The 19807-nt window shown below is 41.7% G+C and overlaps 1 protein-coding gene across 1 annotated transcript; it reads right to left on the reverse strand.

Moving 5' to 3' along the window:
- Positions 1–1735: 1735 nt before the first annotated feature.
- On the reverse strand, positions 1736–19620 carry ZNF227 (zinc finger protein 227). Its single transcript, XM_032485875.1, is given in 8 exon segments — positions 1736–2949; positions 2951–4776; positions 9456–9578; positions 10356–10494; positions 12140–12201; positions 12292–12436; positions 12633–12705; positions 15171–19620. Coding segments are annotated over 5 exon segments (2451 nt in total). The 5' UTR covers positions 12200–12201; positions 12292–12436; positions 12633–12705; positions 15171–19620; the 3' UTR covers positions 1736–2646.
- Positions 19621–19807: the final 187 nt, after the last annotated feature.

The raw sequence follows: 19807 nt of genomic DNA on the forward strand, positions 1-19807 counted from the left end.
ATAACCTTTAATGGAAAAAAATGAAAATGAATGTATGTATAAGCAGGACTGGGACATTGTGCTGTACACCAGAAATTGACTGTAGTTCAATTGAACAAAAAAGAGTTAATGCCATAACGATGGGAAAAGTTTTAGTTGGGGGATTGAGGGGAGCTATGCCATTCAACAATCATTTCTGGCATCAGCTGTCCAATACTCCATTTTCTCTTCCTGTGAAGTCCTAGCTGGTGTATGTGGATAATATCGGGAGCCACATTTCTGATTCTTGGAGAATGAATTTGCAGTTTGGGGGAGGCTAGGATGAACACTGATGTTGAATGAGGAATTACTGGTGGTTAAAGTATGAACTCATGATTTGTTCTTTTGACATATGTACCTCCCTCTCTACCCACCTGTCTGCCTGCCTATCATCTCTCTGCCCACAGGAGTGAAAATGAGCACATCTATTACTCAGATCTTTCTAAACACCAGTCCCCACCATAAGGAACCAGGGCTCTCAAAGAAAGAGCAAACCCCCTGGCTGGGGCAGTGGGGTACAAGATGCATACGGAATATCGTATTGTATCAGAGAGTGAGAGACATGCTCAAACTTACAAAAAGTGAATAATGGACAGATGTCTGCTAACAAATGTTGAGGGAATGAGGAAGGCAGAAACATCACCCATTTGTAACCATCAGTAATAATCTATTTAGGCTAGGTTTTACAATGGATGCTTAAACTAGAATAGGAATATTTGTAAAAACAAGCCATTTGAGGAACCAGAAAATTATCTCCTCACAAATGATTAATTACAAAGGCAAAAATGGTAACTCTACAGTGGAAAGCCCCAGTTCATGTCTACCTTAATCAAGTTAACCACATTAACCTCACTTACAACGGGACAAACATATCATGTTTCCTTAACATGATACGCCAAGGACATTTCACTTATGGAATCCTTGTACCCAAAAATGTACAATTTAAATCCAGTAAGGAGAAAACCTTAGAAAAATCCAAGTTAAGTGACATTCAAAAATACCAAGGTCTATCACTTACATGTGGAATCTAAAAAAATGGCACAAATGAACTTATTTACAAAAGAGAAACAGACTCAGACAGAAAACAAGCTATGGTTACTGGGGGGAAGGGGAGGGGTGGAGGGATAAGTTGGGAGTTAGGGATTTGCAGATAGTAACTTAAACAGATAAACAAGGGTCTACTGTATAGCACAGGGAACTACATTCAATATCTTGTATTGGCCTATGAGAAAGAATATGAAAAAGTGTATGTATAACTGAAACACTATGCTGTACACCAGAAATTAACACATTGTAAACTGACTATACTTCAATTAAAAAAAAGAACAAGCAAAAAAAAATTTTAATCAAGGTCATTAAAGACAAAGAATGAGTTCTAAACCAGAATAAAGGAGTCTATGTGAAATATATAATCATTAACTGGATTCTAGACCAGGAAAATGTGTGATAAACATATTATCAGGACAACTGATAAAATTTCAGTAAGGTCTGTATGTTAGATAATGTTGTGTATCAAAATTCAATTTTCCTCATGTAGGTATGTTAAGTAAATATCCTTGCTCTAAGATACACACACTTAAGTATTTAGATGCAAAGGGTAAGAGGTCTGGAACATACTCGTGGTTAAAGAAAAATATGTCAATATGCACGTGCATGTATACACATTCATACACAAAAAGAGAACGACTCAAACATGTTAACTGGTGAATCTGAGTAAAGGGTATATGAGAGATTTTATATAATTTTTACAACTTTTGGGAAGTTTTAAATTTTTTCAAGACAAGAAAGTTAAAAAGAGGTAAAAAATATATAAGAAGCAAACTCTCATCATTTAGAAATAACTAGAAATAAACATCTACATATGCTTTTTTTTTTTTTTTTAAATGAGACCACGCGAAAATCCCATGCTTTGTGTTTTTCCAGGTGAATGTGTCCTGGGCATCTTCCAACATACGTAATGCAAATTTACCTTCTCTCATTTGATGTCCGTATAGAGATCCACTGGGTCAATAAATCATAAAATACTTTGGCAATCCAACTGATTATTTCTATGTTTGCTATTATAAACAATGATGCAATGAACATCCCTTCATATACATCTACAGTAGACAGATTTTTACTTCTGAGGATCAAAGATTCATCTCTGGGGATCTATTCTTTAATTTTAATCCAATCTACCATACGGAATGAAGTGATCATATTATGAATTCTTGGCTACTGGAAATTTTGTCAGTAATTTTATTCATTTTTCATAGTTTTACAGCTTTAGTAAAAATAACGGTCACTGTAAGTAAGTATAAAATGGAAGCTGAAGGGAAAATAATCCCCTTAATTCCCCAAAAACCTAGCTAGTATACAGCAAATAGCCTTATCACACATTATTTTCAGGCATATATTCACTTTGAAAGATGATTTATATCAAGTGGATCTCACCAGGAGGGTTACAACTTAATTCTTCTGTTACAATGTGTGGGTCTATGTCATTTTAATGGATTTGTTAGAAAGATTCCATCTGAAGAAATCCCTCTCCACCCTCAATACTTTATTATAGAGTTTATCACCAGCATGGAATCACCAAAAGCTTGAAGACATGCATCCTGACCGAAGTCAATAACATGTTTCTGATTTTTAAAGATTCTTGCCAGTATGGACTTTCTGATGGTACGTGAGGCGGGAACGGTGACTGAAGTCCTTACCACAGACATCACACTTGTATGGTTTTTCTCCAGTGTGGACTCTCCGATGGGCTTGAAGACGTGAACTCTGATTAAAGCCCTTACCACACACCTCACATTTAAATAGTTTCTCCCGAGTGTGAACACTCAGATGGACTCGAAGATTTGAGGGGAGACTGAAGGCCTTCCCACATTCCTCACACTTATGGGGTTTCTCTCCCGTGTGGACCCTCTGGTGATGGCGAAGATTCAAACTTCCTGCCGAAGCCTTTCCCACACTCTTCACATTTGTACGGTTTCTCGCCAGTGTGGCCTCTCTGATGGTATATAAACTGTGAACTGTATCTAAAACCCTTTCCACAGACATCACATTTGTACGGCTTTTCCCCAGTGTGGACTCTCTGGTGGGACTGCAGACCAGAGGACTGACTGAAGCCCTTCCCACACACCTCACATTTGTAGGGTTTCTCTCCAGTGTGGACTCTCTGATGGACCCGAAAATCTATGGCCTGACTGAAGCCCTTATCACACTCCTTACATCTGTAGGGTTTCTCTCCTGAGTGGACTCTCTGATGTGCGTGAAGATTTGACCTCCAGCTGAAGCCCTTCCCGCACTCCTCGCATTTATATGGTTTTTCTCCGGTGTGGATCACTTGGTGCAGTTTAAGATTTGAACTGTAACTGAAGTCCTTACCACACACGTCACATTTGTATGGCTTCTCTCCGGTGTGGACTCTCTGATGGGTCTGAAGCTTTGACGACTGGCTGAAGCCCTTCCCACACGTTTCGCATTTGAATCGTTTCTCCCCGGTGTGGACGTTCTGATGGACCTGAAGATTGGAAGCCTGACTGAAGCCCTTCCCGCACTCCTTACATTTGTAGGGCTTCTCTCCCGTGTGGACTCTGAAATGGATGTGAAGATCGGTATTCCGGGTGAAGCCTTTCCCACACACCTCACATTTGTAGGGTTTCTCTCCGGTGTGGACCCTCCGGTGGCATATTAAAGGGGAATTGTGACTGAAGCCCTTGCCACAGACATCACATTTGTAAGGTTTCTCCCCAGTGTGGACCCGCCGATGGATGTGATAATGTGCGGCCTGAGTGAAACCCTTCCCACACTCCCCACACTTATAGGGTTTCTCACCCCTGTGGACCCTCTGATGAACACGAAGATTAACGCTCCAGCCGAAGCCCTTCCCACACTCTTCACATTTGTATGGTTTTTCTTCTGTGTGGACTCTCTGATGGCACTGAAAATTTGAACTCTGACTGAAGCATTTACCACACTCTTCACATTTGTAAGGCTTCTCTCCCGTGTGCGTTCTGTAGTGGACGGTAAGCCCCGTGCTGCTACTGAACCCTTTGCCACAACTGCCACACTGATATGACTTCTCTCCCATATGATGAGACTGATGAGGATAAAAAGACGTCTTACTGAAACAGTCACCTGATTCATGACATTCATCGACTTTCTCTCCTCGGGGAATCCTCAGACATGTCTGAAGGTGTGAGCTCTGACAGGGCCATCTCTCTCCTGTGTGAACTTTCTGGTGAGCTGGCAGCACCGAGCGATGACTGAAGCCTTTCCCACACTCTCTGCATGGACGGAGCCTCTCTCCAAAGGGGCAGTGCCGAGTGAAGCCGTCACCAAGGCTCCTGCCACATCCATTACGTTTGGAGGGTTTCTGGTCCGTGTCAGTTTCAGCGGGCTCACTGAGTGGTGGTTTCCTCATGAAGCCTTCACACACACGCAGGTCATTTTTCCTGTTGATGTGCTCAGCTCTACTCTGATTCTGCGACTCACTCAGGTAGGTGTTCACACGAGAATCCTGTGTTCTCAACACCAAAAACTCTTGATTTTCAAGGCAAATGGAGTTATTTCCTTTACGATTCATTACATGGTTCCCATTTTCAGAAACCTGAACAGAATCGCCCTGTAGTAATGGGGAACTCTTCCAGTAAAGACCCCTGGTTAAATCACTTGCAACCTGTTTCCAGATTTGCCAGCAGGATGGCTCTTCCCATGAAATGTATTTTAACGCAGCTTTTCGCGGATTCTCCATCTCATTTTGATTCCTGTTGCCTACGAGAAAAGGCAATATTCAGAGACCAGGACAAGTAAATGCTTTGTTCAGAAGTATCAGGATTTCACACTTAGGCCAGGAGATAAGGCCTTAATAGGCCAGGGGAAGGGACATGACTGTATAACACCATTTATCGTTTTGTTATGCTTTTCTGTACAAGTGGAAGCAAAGAATGCAGTCAACAGACTCTTCTGTACATGTGACCCACTGAGAACCGTAAGTCTAACAGTTTAATACCTGGGCTCTAAGGCTGAAACCAGATGGCTGCAACCAAGACAACCCACATTCCAACCTACAACAACATCAATGAAAAGCCTACTCACCTTCTCCTTAGCGGGCTTAGGACAAGTGGGCTTCTACCCAGTTAGGTCCCAAAAGCTCAGACTATGGGCCTATGAAGGTATTTTAGGTCCTTGTAGATAGGATATTCCCAGAGAAAACTTGGGAAGTGGTTGGAATAATTACATTCATTGTTCTAAACCTGGTAGTAATTTAGGTCTCTGTTGAAAGAAGTGGAAAAGGGAAAAACTCATCTTCTGTGGCTGAGAAAGCACTTGGGCAAAGGAAAGAAACAGGGCACCGTCCAGACTCTCAAAGGCAGCCTTGAAGTGAGAGAGAGGGAAGAGTCATCTTCCGCTGGGAAAGCTTCCCCCCAGAGGGCTGCAAAGCTGGCCTTTCCTCTCACTCCCTGCAGGTCTCTCTACGCACATGTCAGTCAAGGCAGGGGGGCCGTCCTCCTCACCCAGCAGAAAGTCATTCCTCCCCAGCTGCACACACCTTCACCTTCCCCTCTGCCTTATTCTGCTTTATCTTCCCCTGCAGCACTTACTCTCTGCTTCCCTCCAGCCTTCCTCATTTGTGCTCGTCTTTTTAGACCCATCAGAATGGAAAAGACACGAGGAAGACATGCCCTTTTTTTCATTGCTTTAGCCCCACTGTGACAGAATTTTTTAACTTGCTGGCATGTATGAGTGAACTGTGAAACCCATTCCAGACCTTGTGACACGTGAAAAGAAAAATTAAAAGAATACAAACATGAAGTGTGCATTACAAGTGGAAAGGGTACCACTATAGGAGATGCTTGTTTCAGCTGTAGACACACACACAAATATGCCCATACATTGTATTTATGTTGGGGTGAGATGTGAAGTATTCCTTATTGAGGAGCGTAGTTAAAAATGCATGGAAGCCACTGGCTTGAAGTGTGGATGGGGGTACCAAGTCCTTAATGATTCATTTGCTTAAACGGAAAGTTACATTCAAATACACACTGGAACAGTCTCAACAGGTACGTGCAGGTTTCTGGGTGAGGCAGGCGAATCCAATGCCCTCAGGATGCCCGTGCCCTATTCCCTGGAACCTGTGACTATGTCAATGTACAATTAACATAGTTTATTGTGCAGTTAACTGTGTGATTAACATATTAATTGTACAGCTAATTATACAATTAACATATTAATTGTCCAGTTAATTAACAGTAAGTTAACATGCAAAAGGGACTTCAGATTTGATTGCTTTGAGGATCTTGAGATGAGGTTACCCTGGATTCTCTGGATGGGCCCAAACTGATCACAAGGGTCCTTACAAGAGGCAGAAGGGAGGGAACTCCCCCAGACCTCACCCTATGCATCTTCCTTTTGCCAGTTCCAATTTGTACTGTTTGCTATAATGAAATGGTTAACTTTAAGCAGAGCACTTCCCTGAGTTCTGTGAGCCATTCTAGCCAACTATCATCAGAACCCACAAATCTATAGCCAGCTGGGTCAGAAGAGAACCCCAGCGGGGGCCTGAAGTCTCGGGGGGCAGTCTTGTGGAGGACTGTGCCCTTAATCTGTGAAGTTGGGGTGAATCTTGGAGGTTTGGGATCAGAACGCTCTGCAACATGTAACAGGCTTGTGTCACCTGTGACATCAACTAGTTCATCCCACTAGGATGCAAGTTACACTGGAGAACTTACTTAGAAATTCTGTAATTTTCTTTCCTAACCAGGACTCTTCATCTCCACATATGCCAGTGTCTTCTGACTTCTGGAAATACCCAATCGGAATCTACGCACAGCTACCATGTATGTTACATGACCGCCTAGGTCCTGGGTGCTGAGGTACCAGTGGGACACCAGCTGCACGGATGAGGCAGTTTTCACTCATAAGCAGCTGACTTGAAATTGCTACCTGAGAACCGATGAATTGTAATGCCTGGCACATTGGTGTTGGTAATCTTTTGTAAATTTTTTGTTGAAATATAGTTGATTTACAATATTGTATTAATTTCTGGTATACAGCACAGTGATTCAGGTATACATGTAAATATGTTCTTTTTCATCACAGGTTACTGCAAGCCACTGAATATAGTTCTCTGTGCTACTCAGTAGGACTTTGTTTCTCTATTCCGTGGTATTGATAATTTTTGATAATGTAGTTATACATTCTGATAACTGTAAACAGCTTTTATCTTCTATGGTTAGTAAGTGTGAATCTTTACTTATATGAAGATGTCTAAAAGATCATAAGTACGTTAGAAGTTCACAGGAAGACAAAGTTCTGAAATTATCCACTTAATCACATTCGTGTGCTCTAAGCCCAGGAGCCATCTCTAGAGGTAACAGAGACATGAGATCCTCTTGTCTCTGTGATCTGCAGGGTTTCGGGTTTCAAGAATTCTTACAGAAACAAGCCCTTCAATTTGCGCTCAGGCGACCTACAAAGAGTATTTTAGGTAGCATTTGAACATGCAGCACGGTTGCAAAATCCAGAAACACACTGATGTTGAGGAGGTCAAAAAAAACCTTTGAGAAAGGGTAGCAGAAAAAGCCACCAGAGTTATTTAAAAAGAGACTTGGTCTACCACACCAAACTGAAACATGACAATACGTAGAATCACGATTCCTGAGGCTGTTTGCCTATGAAGATGAGCCTCGGTAAAGTGAAGCAAGTGTCTCACATTCCTGAATACACCAAGTGCGCATCCTATGTACATACACAAGAAGGGAGACGGACAGGAGCAGACGAATTGTATCCACCGCCTACTCACAGAATTCAGGGCCTAATCCATCACGTTTGCAGAGAAGCGTCTCTGCTTTGTTTTTCAGACAGAGGGAGAGTATATAAATTTACACTCCCTAGGAAGAGCTGATATTTTTAAATGGGTAGAACTGCAGAATATGCAAAGAGAAAAGAAAGACGTGGAGAAAAAGGAAAGGAGTAAAAAAGTGAGGTAAATACTATATGATATCAGTTACTTGTTGAATCTAATAAAAAGATACAAACGAACTGAGTTACAAAACAGAGACTCAAAGACATAGGAAATAAACTTATGGTTACTGGCGGGGCGAAGGGGAGGGTGGAAGGATAAACTGGTAGTTCGAGATTTGCAGATACACACACAATATACAAAATAGATAAACAGTAAAGTCCTACTATACAGCACAGGGAACTATATTCAATACCTTGTAATCGCCTATAATGAAAAAGAATATGAAAAGGAATATATACATGTATGCATGACTGAATCATTATGCTGTACACCAGAAACTAATACATTATAAACCAACTATACTACAATAAAAAATAAATAAATGAATAAATAAATAAAGTGAAGTTAAAAAGTGAAGAACTGAGAGAAGGCAGGGCAACAGGGCACTGAAAGCCAAGGCAGAGCAGTGAGACGGCCACTGGGGACCTGGATGAGGTGCTTGCCACGGAGAGGGGAGGCGGGGCTCACAGGTTAGGAGGAGCTGTCAGGAGAGTCCTCATTTCTGCTCAAAACAGGAGTAACTTTTAAAACAATTTATTCATCCCACAAGTACGTGCTAAGCACCTACTATGCAAAGGGCCCATCAGAGGCCTTTTTTTCCCCAGCATGTGCTAGAAAACTTAAAATGTATTCACCAAGGCATACAGGAAAGTGACTTATTTCAAATAATATGACGAGTAACAGATTCTCCAAGTCCTGAATCTACATCCGAGAACTGCTGCCATCTCTCCACCCCACTCTGGGTTCTCTCAATACATCCAACAAAGGCACTAACTATTCAAGAAGGCTGGTGTCTCCAAGTTATACTCATTCAGATTAGGAGCAGAAATCTTGACAGCAAATCAAACTGCCCAAACTCCTACTTTCATGGGGAGACAGGTGATGAACAAGTGAACAAAAACAGGTTACCAGGGCACGAGGTGATCAGGGCTCAGAAGGCAGAGCGAGGGCACAGAGAGTGGAGAGAGGACAATATTTCACCTGGGGCAGACGCAGACGGCCTGTCTGACGACATGAAATCTGAGCAAAGACCCAAGTGAGTAAGGGCGTGGCCGGGGACCTGCACACCGAGGCAGAGGGGAGAGCTAGTCCAAAGCCAGGAAACAGAGGTGAACACTGAGTGGCCAGGATGGCAGGAATGATCCCCACAAGGGTGAAAGGATGGGAGAGCGAAGAGGAACCTGGTGAGGAGGCCAGATCACGTAAGACTGTGAGTGAAACGTGGATCCTTGGGAGGGTTGGGACAGAGGAACAGTGTTCTAAAGAACCACTCTGGCCACTAGGAAGGAAAGAAGACAGGAGGGCAAAGGCAGAAGCACGGAGACCAGCGTGGAGGCAGCTGTCAGAGTCCAGGGAAGAGACGACAGTGCCTGGACAAGGGTGATAACCACGTCGCGGGCGTGGTGAGAAGCGGGTGGGCAGGTACCTGAAAGAACGGCAGCGCGGTTCTCACCGGAACACCCGTTTCTTTGCGTTTCTCGTTCCGTCATCCAAAGCTCTTCTTCTGCCTCCAGCTGGGACACCATATTTGGTTTGAAGGGAAGATGTCCTATGAAAAGACAGACACACATTTCAGATGAATACATGGCTCATACAGACCTCAGTCCAAGTTCTATAACCCTCAGGCCTCTCAAGTGATATTTTAAGAACTTTTTGATTATGAACTGCAATAAGAAATAAATTCAAGTTATGACCTAGTTCACATCCAAATAGAGATAAAATCAGACTTAGCCAGAGTTGCCTGTTTTCATCATAGTCCCCACACCCTCCCACCATGTACTGCTAATGGTCAGTTTTGCTGCAACGTGAGGTCTTGAGAAGGAATGCTGATCCTTTCTATCCTTTTTCTATTTTATTCTATTTGATTCAACCAAAGAAAGTAACCCCAGTACAATGTACTCAGTGGACTCCATTTCCCATGAAAGTATTTGCAAGACAAAGTAGAGAAACTAGGCTGCCCGTTTACAGTTCATTTAAGCAGAGGCGCTACTGCTAGTCCGGACTGGCTGCTTCTCTGTGGTGGGGCTTGTCCCGGGCACTGCCGGAACGTCAACGGCATCACTAGCCACTAGATGCCAGTAGCACCCCACCCTCAGCTGTGACGATCCAAACTGTCTCCAGACGTTGTCAAGTGTTCCCAGGGAGGCAAAATCACCCCTGAACAGAACTCTGCCTGAGCAGAGAGGGACCAGAAAAATCTATGGATTAGAAAGATTTGTGTCTTCAAGGTCAGGGAGCCCTTTCAAAAGGTCCAAAGCTTTGAACAACTGAGGACCAGAGATCTCAAGGGGGCTGGGATTCAGTGTCCGAGGGCGCCCATCCTCACCCACAGAGACCAGGTTTCGGAAGTTCTCCAGCATCACATCCTGGTACAGCTCCCTCTGGGCGGAGTCCAACAGCCCCAGCTCCTCCTCCGTGAAGACCACAGCCACGTCCTTGAATGTCACTGCCTCCTGCAACATCAACTACAGGTAACTTCAATTGTACAACCCCACTGGAAGAAGGGCAGCACTGACAAGGATAAAAAAGATTTCCCCCCAAATTGTTACCAATTTGGAGGTCTCCATGCAGTCCTTAGTCCCCAAAACTGTCCCTCTCGGTGATGGTGATGTTCCCTCCCCGCCTACCCCATCACTGTTTTTTTTTTTTTTAATTTTTAAATTATTTTTTGGGGGGGCGGTAATTAGGTTTTTATTTATCTATCTTTAATTGAGCTAATGGGTAATTGACCCCAGGACCTTGTCATCCTAGGCACACGCTCTACCACTGAGCTATACCCTCCCCACTCCATCACTGTTTTTAATGTTGGCAAAGCTCCCAGGCCCTCAGCAACCCTCCAAGACAGGCATCTAGCTCCTCCTTTGTGTTTTTGAGGCACAAGCCGTATCCACCGCATGCACAGGTGGTGAGGACACAGGCTGAGCTCAAATGTCAAGGTTTTAATGACAGGACCCTTGGCAAATTCCTTAACCTCTCACTGTCTCCATTTCTTCCTCTGTATAACGGTGTCCAAATCACAAGGTGTTTGGAAGAGTTAGATGAGTGAGTACACGTAAAGCACTTAGAATGATGCCTAGCACGTGACAAGCACTCACACATCTGAGCAAGTCACGTCATGATCATCTTTCACTCCATGTTGTGAACTACACAGTATAGTATTCCTTAGAACCGGCGATTTAGCTTCACTCAATCCAAATAAGGTATAATCAGTTACAGATTTTTATTTATCATCAATGCTGCAAAGATCCTTTTACAGAGACCTTAGCCAAGTGGTAGCAACTGCAAAGTCACAAAACATGCACTTTAAAATTTTTGAAACCATAGTGGCATATCTCCCTCTCAAAAGGCTTTCCCGGGAGGTAGGGTATAGCTCAGTGGCACAGCACATGCTTGGTATGCACGAGGTCCTGGGTTCAGTCCCCAGGGCCTCTGTTAAGGGGAAATATTTAAAACAAAAAGGGGGGGGGGGCCTTTCCCAATTCATCTTGCATGTGAGAGCACAAATGTTCCTGAATCTCTATACTGGCCAAATAAGACACACCTCCCTTTTTAAAGAAATCTTCAACAATCTAAGTGAGATAAAAAAACAGAGAGCTTTTATTAACGTTTGCACACATTTAGGTATTAATGATCAGTATTTTCCTCATGAATCTACTTTCCTTTTTTATGACACTCTCATTCACTTCTTTCACTCATATTCCAATTGGGTCTTACTTTATCTCACTAATTTTAATAAGAATTAGAGACAGTAAGCCTTTATCTAATGTTTGTAAGTATATCCCATTGACTCTAATAATGCAAATATGCAACTGTGAACGCATGTGAAAAAAGAATATAGGAAAGCGAAAAGAGCTAGTTTGTGAGCAGGGCTGTACTGTGAATTATTTTTGCCGACTTCAGATTTCTCTATTTTTTTTCAAAGATTGCTTTGTGAAATAATAAAGACGATAAAAACAAACATACACATGCACATGCACACAGTCAGGCAGACAACAGGCTCTCCAGATCTGCTGTGTTCCATTCACCTTTCCAAGGCAGAGAAAAAAGACATGCCTCAACTCTGAGAAGCAAAGTCCCACGTTAGGGGATGGAAAGCCATGCCTCACTCACCTGAAACTCGGTCACTTCCTCCCGCTCCCTCTGCGGAAGGGCAGAGTCCTGAGAAGGCATAACTGGGGAAGGACAAAGAAGCCATGAGACACAGGCCAGAGCTGCCACTAGCCCACGTGCGTCCCTGCAGAAGTTATACAAGAGCACCCTACCTCCAGCACATGCAGCCACGCACAGCTCGGTGTGCGGAGCCTGGGGGACACGGCAGCCACTGACAGGTCTGTCAGCCAGTGGCCACTGGACAGTCAACAACTCGCACAGCCAAACGCGGTATCCCTGCCATAAAGATTTCAGATCCTGGGGATAGTAGGAAATGAGAGGCACTGTAACAACATGTGGGGCTGAAAAAAAAGGGGGCCCCAGGCATGGGTTTCAATCCTGGAAATGATACTTCCCACCTGGGTAACATCAGGGGTGTTCCAAAAATCTCTCTGTGCCTCGCTTGGTCACCTGCATAATGACGAGAAGATAAGAATTGTTAAGTCATACCCACCTCATAGGGCTGTTCCAAGGAGTGAATGAGCAGACGGGAAGTTCAAAAAACCAGGAGTCCCTTTCTCTTGCAGCTGCAAAAAAGCAGATGAGATACTTGGCATCACTGTATCTGCAAATGCCTTTTTAATGACAACAAAAAAGACCTGAAAGGCATCTGGACTTCATATGTGACTGCTCTCCTATGAAAGTCATCTTTCTTTTCTGAAAGCCCTGATTCTCCCCCACCCTTTTTTTTTTTTTTTAAAAAAAAACAGGAAGGATACTTGATTCACAATGTTGTATTAGTTTCTGGTGCACAGTATAGTGATTCGGTTATACATATTCATATGTATGTTTTTTTCAGATTCTTTTCCATTGTACATTATTATAAGATATCGAATGTAGTTCCCTGTACTAGACAGTAGGACCATGTTGTTTATCTATTTTACATCTAGTAGTTTGTATCTGCAAGTCTCGAATTCCTAATTTAGCCCTCCCCACCTCCTTTCCCCTTTGGTAACCGTAAGTTTGTTTTCTACGTCTGTGAGTCTGTTTTTGTTTGGTAAGTAAGTTCATTTGTTCATTTTTAAGATTCCACATATAAGTGACATCATAAGATATTTGTCTGACTTTACTTAGTGTGACAATCTCCATGTCCATCCATGTTGCTGCAAACGGCATTATTTCACCCGTTTTTATGGTGAGCAGTATTCTACTATATATACATACACCACAGCTTCTTTATCCAGTTATCTGTTCATGGAAACCAGTTGTTTCCATTTCTTGGCTGTTGTAAATAGTGCTGCTGTGAACATTAGGGTGCATTACCTTTTTGAATTTTAGAGTTTTCTCTGGCTATATGCCCAGGAGTGGGATTGCTGGATCCTATGGTAACTCGATTTTTAGTTTTTTTAAGGAATCTCCATACTGTTTTCCAGAGTCAAAAGCCCCGATTCTGACTTAAAATTTCTCCCTACTTAATAATTTACTGCCGAGCTAATAACATTATATTCATGCTATTATTAATTTTCTAAAACAAATCATTGCAGGTCAATTTATTTCACTGAAACCAGAAAAGGCTTATTGGTAGAAAGCTTTTAGTCTATCTGCGTGGGGATAAAGAAAAACACAGAGAAAAGAAAAAGACAAAAAAAAAAATCAGGAAACATAGAAGAGAGACTGAGAGGCTCCAACACGTGTCCAATAGGAGTGTAAGAAGGAGAGAACAAAAGCAATGGCAGAGAGGTCTCATTTCAGGAGACAAGTGCTGAGTTCATATATCGAGATTCTGATCAGTAGAAATAAAAATAAGTGTATTCCCAAACAAATCAGAGTGAAAATCAGGAAGGCAAAGGATAAATAAATAACTAAAAATAGTGACAAAAATCCTTAAAGCTCCCAGAGAGAGTATAATTTACCACATAGAAATGATCATTACATTGACAGAAACAAGGAAGCAAAATGGAGAGCTAAAATAACTGAGTAGTGGGAAAATGAAGAAGAAAATTTGTGAACCTGATTTCTACACTCAACTAAATGATTATGTACATAGGAGAGGAACAAAGGCATCTTAGCTGAAAAAAAATGAAGAAAATTTATGACTAAATGAACCCTGAAAGAAGCAATGGCAAGAAAACACGTAAACATGTTGGTAACATCTTTGTTAAAAGAAAAAAGGAAAAAAACCCAAGACCGCAATGACAACTTTTGAGGGTAGTTACAATAAAAACTAAACCTAGTAGACCTATAACCTAACCTACAGTCAAAAAAAAAAAAAAAAAAAAAAAGGGTTTGGGAAGCCATCAACTTTCAAATATATTTTCAGTCTCTATATTTTTCAGAATGAGAATACAATCTGATTAAATTTAGTATTTGTTGAGACATACATCGTTTTCAAAAGTTAAAAAAATAATACAAGACCACATAATTTCCAACTCAGTTGAGAGTTAAAAAAAAGGGGGGGGGAGTAAACAGAACTGAAGACAGCAAAGAATAAAAGGAAGAAAAGGAAAGCATGATAGATTTAAAAATAAATGTATATGTTAAAATATTTTTAAAAAATTTTAAAACAAGCAAATAAAATGTCTGTATTTATGTATTTTAAAAATTTATGTATTTAATTGGGAGTTCGAGATTTGCAGATACTAACTAATATATATAAAACAGATAAACAAGTTTATACTGCATAGGACAGAGAACTATATTCAATATCTTGTAGTAACTTAAAATGAAAAAGAATATGAAAACGAATATATGTATGTTTATATATGACTGAAACATTGTGCTGTACACTAGAAGTTGACACATTATTGTAAACTGACTATACTTCAATAAAAATACAAAAAACACTAAAAAAATAAATAAAAAGTTATGTATTTATTTAAAAATATATGTATGGTGGAAATACACACGTGCATATTAACAAGCAGAGTAAACATTCTCAGGTTTATTCAACAAATAATTAAACATTTTCCTAGCAGTAATTTACTGACTGAAGGAAATCTGATTAACTGAAAGATGATGGAGCAAGAAAGAACCTTCAGGAAGGAGTATGTACCTGAGGCTAGGCTGTGAGAAGCCAAGAATTCCCTCCTTCTTCCCCTCTCCGAATTCAGGAGTGGAACGAGAAGGATGCGGTGGGACAGCCCGGCTGTATCTGTCTCCCGGATAAACTTCAGCGAACATCTCCAGGCACTGACGCGGGGCTCGATGCTTCCTAAAAAAGGGATCAGTAAAAGTTCGGAAAGAGCTCAGTCTCCTGACGGATGACGGGCGGGCCGCGGCATTGCTCCTCGCTCTCTCCCTTCACTGGGGCGTCCAACAGAAACTGCGCTGGTGAGAAAACTAACAGGATCAATAGCAAGAGCCAACCCGTTAGGTGCCACCAGCTAGGTTCTATGCTGTTGACGCGTGTGGTCCCGTTTACGTCTCATCTCACCCCTACCTAGGAGTTACTGTCTCTCTCGCTATCTTATAGGAGAAAAGTAGGGCACAGATAATAAACAACTCGCCATATATTGTACCGATGGAAGTAGCAGCGCTGCTTGGTAAGTGGGGGAGGAGAGCTGAGGGAATCCACACTTCTGCCCTCCGCCTCTCAGCCTCCGCCGGCGGCCGCGACTTCTCCATCCTAAGACAGCCGGCTAGGTAGCGACTAGTCCCACGCTCAGGCCGAAAAGGCTCAGAGGTGTCGTGGGGACGCAGGGCTAACTCACCTCCCGGACTAAGATGGTGGCAGTCTCGCTTCCCAAGGACGGAAGTGCCTCTGACTACACTGAGCTCCGGAACTACACTTCCCAGAAGCCCCAGGGAAAGAGTGCCTCAGCCTTTTGTTTCCGGATAGAATTCGGGGAACACATTTCTCAGAATAGCAAGAGGAGTGAGGGACACGCCCGCGCCCTCAGAGCTTCAAAACAACCCCGATCTCTCGGAAGTTCTTGGCCAACAACTTCACGAATCCCCTTTATGGTTCCCTGCCGACCTGAAGCAGTTCTCTGGCGCCAGTAGAATTTAGCTTTTTCTCACTGACAAACAAAACATAATAGCATATATTTGAAAAGTCAGAATCTTAAAAGGACTGTAAGTAACAGAACACTGTAATAAAATTGTACCTATTCTACAAGAAAAAAGAGGAAAAAAATGAGAGCTTTTAAAATGAAGTTTTAAGACACTTTTTAGATATAAAAAAGAATGAAAAACCCCCCTCTCCCCAATGGGGACAGATTATATTGCAAATTCCCACTACTGTTAACAGAATAGTCAAATAATTCAGAAATTGGCTGCTAAGGACAGCTAGACATGGGGTGAAAAAAACAAGCTTCCGCATGGACCTATGTGATCTATTTCTCAATACAATCAGGTCCGTTGTAATCATTCCTCAGGGAGTTTCTGAATTTGAAAGATGAACACGTTATTGTTAAGTGTTTACACAACAGTCACGATAAAGACTTGTTATTTGCTCAAATGTACTGATGGAAGAAATTTTCACATATTGAGGTATGGGGAAGTCATTCTAGCTTGTACATAATTTAACTTTAAACTTGATGCTAACGGGAACAGCCTGTTTCGTGGCCTGTTAGGATCGATAAAGTTTGTATGATTCCCCTTTATTGTTTCCGAAATCCATTTCAGGAATTCTGAATAAAATCTAACTGGGCTGCAGGTCCCTGTTTCAGGATGTTGGGCAGCCTCACCAGCCACAAACACTGAAAAGCGTCTCTTTGCTGGGTGCGAAGCACACTTTAAAGACTGTGACATTCTCGCTGCAACAAAGTACCACAAAGCCTAACGGAGAAACAGATCAGAGACCAAGATCTAGAAGACTGTTTCAAGTCAAACTCCAATTAAAGAAACCAAATTCGTAATTATTCCTCTTCAAATTTCAATGTTTCTATGTCCCTTAGCTTTCTTACATACATAACTACGATCCTCCTGGTTGTCAAGAATGAAAACTGTTAAGTTAACAAAGAGCTTTTCCTTTGCTCTCTGTTTTAGATAATTTTATGTTAGTGGATTTTAAATAGTGACTCCATGACTGGGGTTTGTTTTTAATTTGAAAGATTCCATCTCCTCCTCCCCTTAATATCCCCCAGAAGTATTTTGTGTGACAAAGGGAATGGATACAAAAAGACAAGCAAAACACTGACAAGGGTTGCAGATGACTGATGGAGGGGGGCAGGTTTCATTACACTATTTTCTGTGTGTATGTCTGGGCTGTTTCTTAATAAAATTTAAGGAAAAAATATCATGCATAGTACAGCTCCAACATAAAATGCATTAAAAATGTAAACAGTGGTTACTTTCAAACCCCAAGATTATGGGTAATTTGGATTCTTTCCTTCTTATATTTCTGTATTTCATAATCTCTCCATAATGGGCATACATTCCTTCTATAATGAAGATATAAACTACAAAGCCCCAAACCGCCTTCCAAACCTGATAGAAAAAAGATTTCCTTAAACCATATACACGACTATTTCCTATGATTAAAAAAAATAGAGATTAAAAACACAGACTTGAAGTTCCAACTCTTTGGGTTCAAATGGTAGTTCTGCCTCTTACTAGCTGTTAAGTCTTGGACACATAAGATAAACTCACTAAGAGTAAATGAAAAACATAAAAAAGAATTTTCTTTGTCCAAAGGGTCCATTTTCCCTGTCCTTTTTCTTAGAGTAATTCCATAAGAATCCAAGTGCTTTCAGATCCTTTCTCTAACCTTTTCGATTTGCATGTAAATTTTGTTAAAGGTTAAGTAAGCTTCTTACCAAGTTTATAACCCAAGAATGTTTTGCAAAGTCCTGAGGTTTGTCCCTTTTGAATATAAACATCTGAGAAAATAACAATCCAGTGTCCCTATCACTGTGGAGTTTGACGAAGGTGCCTTTCTCTGAGCTGTAAACGTGCTGGCAGAGGAGATAAGGTAAATTTTATTATTCCTTTGGATGAAGTCAACTAACAAAGATCCGACTCCCAAGTAAATTTAAGATGAATTTATCAAAGAACTTGCAGCAAATGGGACAGTCACGACCTCTTATTGGAAGACAAGATACCGTTAATGTTGAGAATGTATGTACCGAGTGGTTAAAAATAGAATAGTAGAAAAAGTTTATAATTGCTTGACTATATAAATAGGGTTAAATTCCCTTCTTTGTAATATCTTTCCGCAAATATCTACAATACTGTACTCTAGAAATGCTTACTCAGTAATAAGATTGCTTTCTTTTTTCTACATTGGGTACAGAGGACTTTGCGTTGGTAGGATGCTTTATTTCCCCAACACAACGTTCATTTCTTTATCTGTTTAAAACAAAACAAAACAAAACAAAACAAAAAAGAGCCTAATGGCTTTACCTACCTCATAAGGCTGTTGCAGTCACTTAATGAATTAATTCGTATAAAACGATAAGGGGTTACTACTATTAATGACATTAAATGAGGATAATGAGGCCAAGAGAGATTAAGTAACTCGCATAATGTTATTCCACTAGGAAGACGCAAAGCCGGCTCGTTGGCGAGGGAAGCCGGTTGAAGAGCCAGGAGGCCCGCAAATCAGGCGACAGGTGACCAGGGCAGCCCCCCAACCGGGGCCGCACGGACTGCTCCAAACCGGAGGTTCACCGGAGGGGAACGCAAACTTTCCCCAACACCATGCTCTGCAGCCGGCCGCAGCTTCTCTTACTCTCCCCGGGACGAGGGCCCGGGCTTCGCTGATTCTCCGCCCAGGCTTGGGAAGTCCCAGGTGTGGAGAAGCCCGGGTGATGGATGACTCATCTACCCAAAGCGAGGCTACTAGAGGGAGCCCGAGGACCACTTCCCAGAATTCCCTACCCCCGACGTCCAGGAGCGGAAGTGGTCTGGGTCGCACGGACACGAGACTACACTTCCCAGAATGCCTGAGAGAAACGACGGCCACGGCCCCGCCCCCTGAAGCTGAAAGACTACCAAGTACCTTGAGCTTCTACCGACTGATTCCTACAATGTATGCGCGGGGCCCGGCCAAGTTGTGCTGTTGTGAGCTGCTAGTGTCTTCCTTGGTGACTCCTACCCATTCTGTTGTTGAAAGTTAAGCAGCACTTTAGCCACGTTCAAGGGGCTTGGGACGAGGTCTGAATGGGGAGGAGAAGAGTCCGCGGTAAAACCCAAAAGAGCTGCCTTATAGGAAGACGGATAAAAGGAAATGAATTCTCTTTGATAGAGGCTGAAGACAAACTCCAAATTACCGCCGCACTTGAAATTGGATTAGAGTGAAACTTTTTTGTTAGTATCTTCAAAGACCTAACAGAAACAAAGGAAAATCCTCTCTAGGGAAGAGAGCATCATCCTAGGTTTCCAACTATTTCTATAATCTAAAAATACATTAATATTGGACAAAGTAGTCCTCGAAGAAAAATGCATTATAAGAAATACAAAGAAAAGACTTCATAAGTTTTAAACTATCAAGAATAACAGCTTCACAAATACAAATAATATAAAGCAAACTTTAAAAAGAAAAGTTGACAGAACCACGAGGAGAAAAACAAAATTCACAATCACAAAGGGAATTCTTAATACATACTTGTAGAATTTTAAAAGTATATACTAAAATAGAAGAGAAGCTGAATATGAAAGTGAAAACATCTCTCTCAGGAATTTAGTAACAAAAAATGCAGTAAGTAGATGGAAGAAATTGATGACGATAAGAGATTGATGAAATAG

This window comes from Camelus ferus, chromosome 9, assembly GCF_009834535.1.
Source record: "Camelus ferus isolate YT-003-E chromosome 9, BCGSAC_Cfer_1.0, whole genome shotgun sequence".
Taxonomy (NCBI): Eukaryota; Metazoa; Chordata; class Mammalia; order Artiodactyla; family Camelidae; genus Camelus; species Camelus ferus.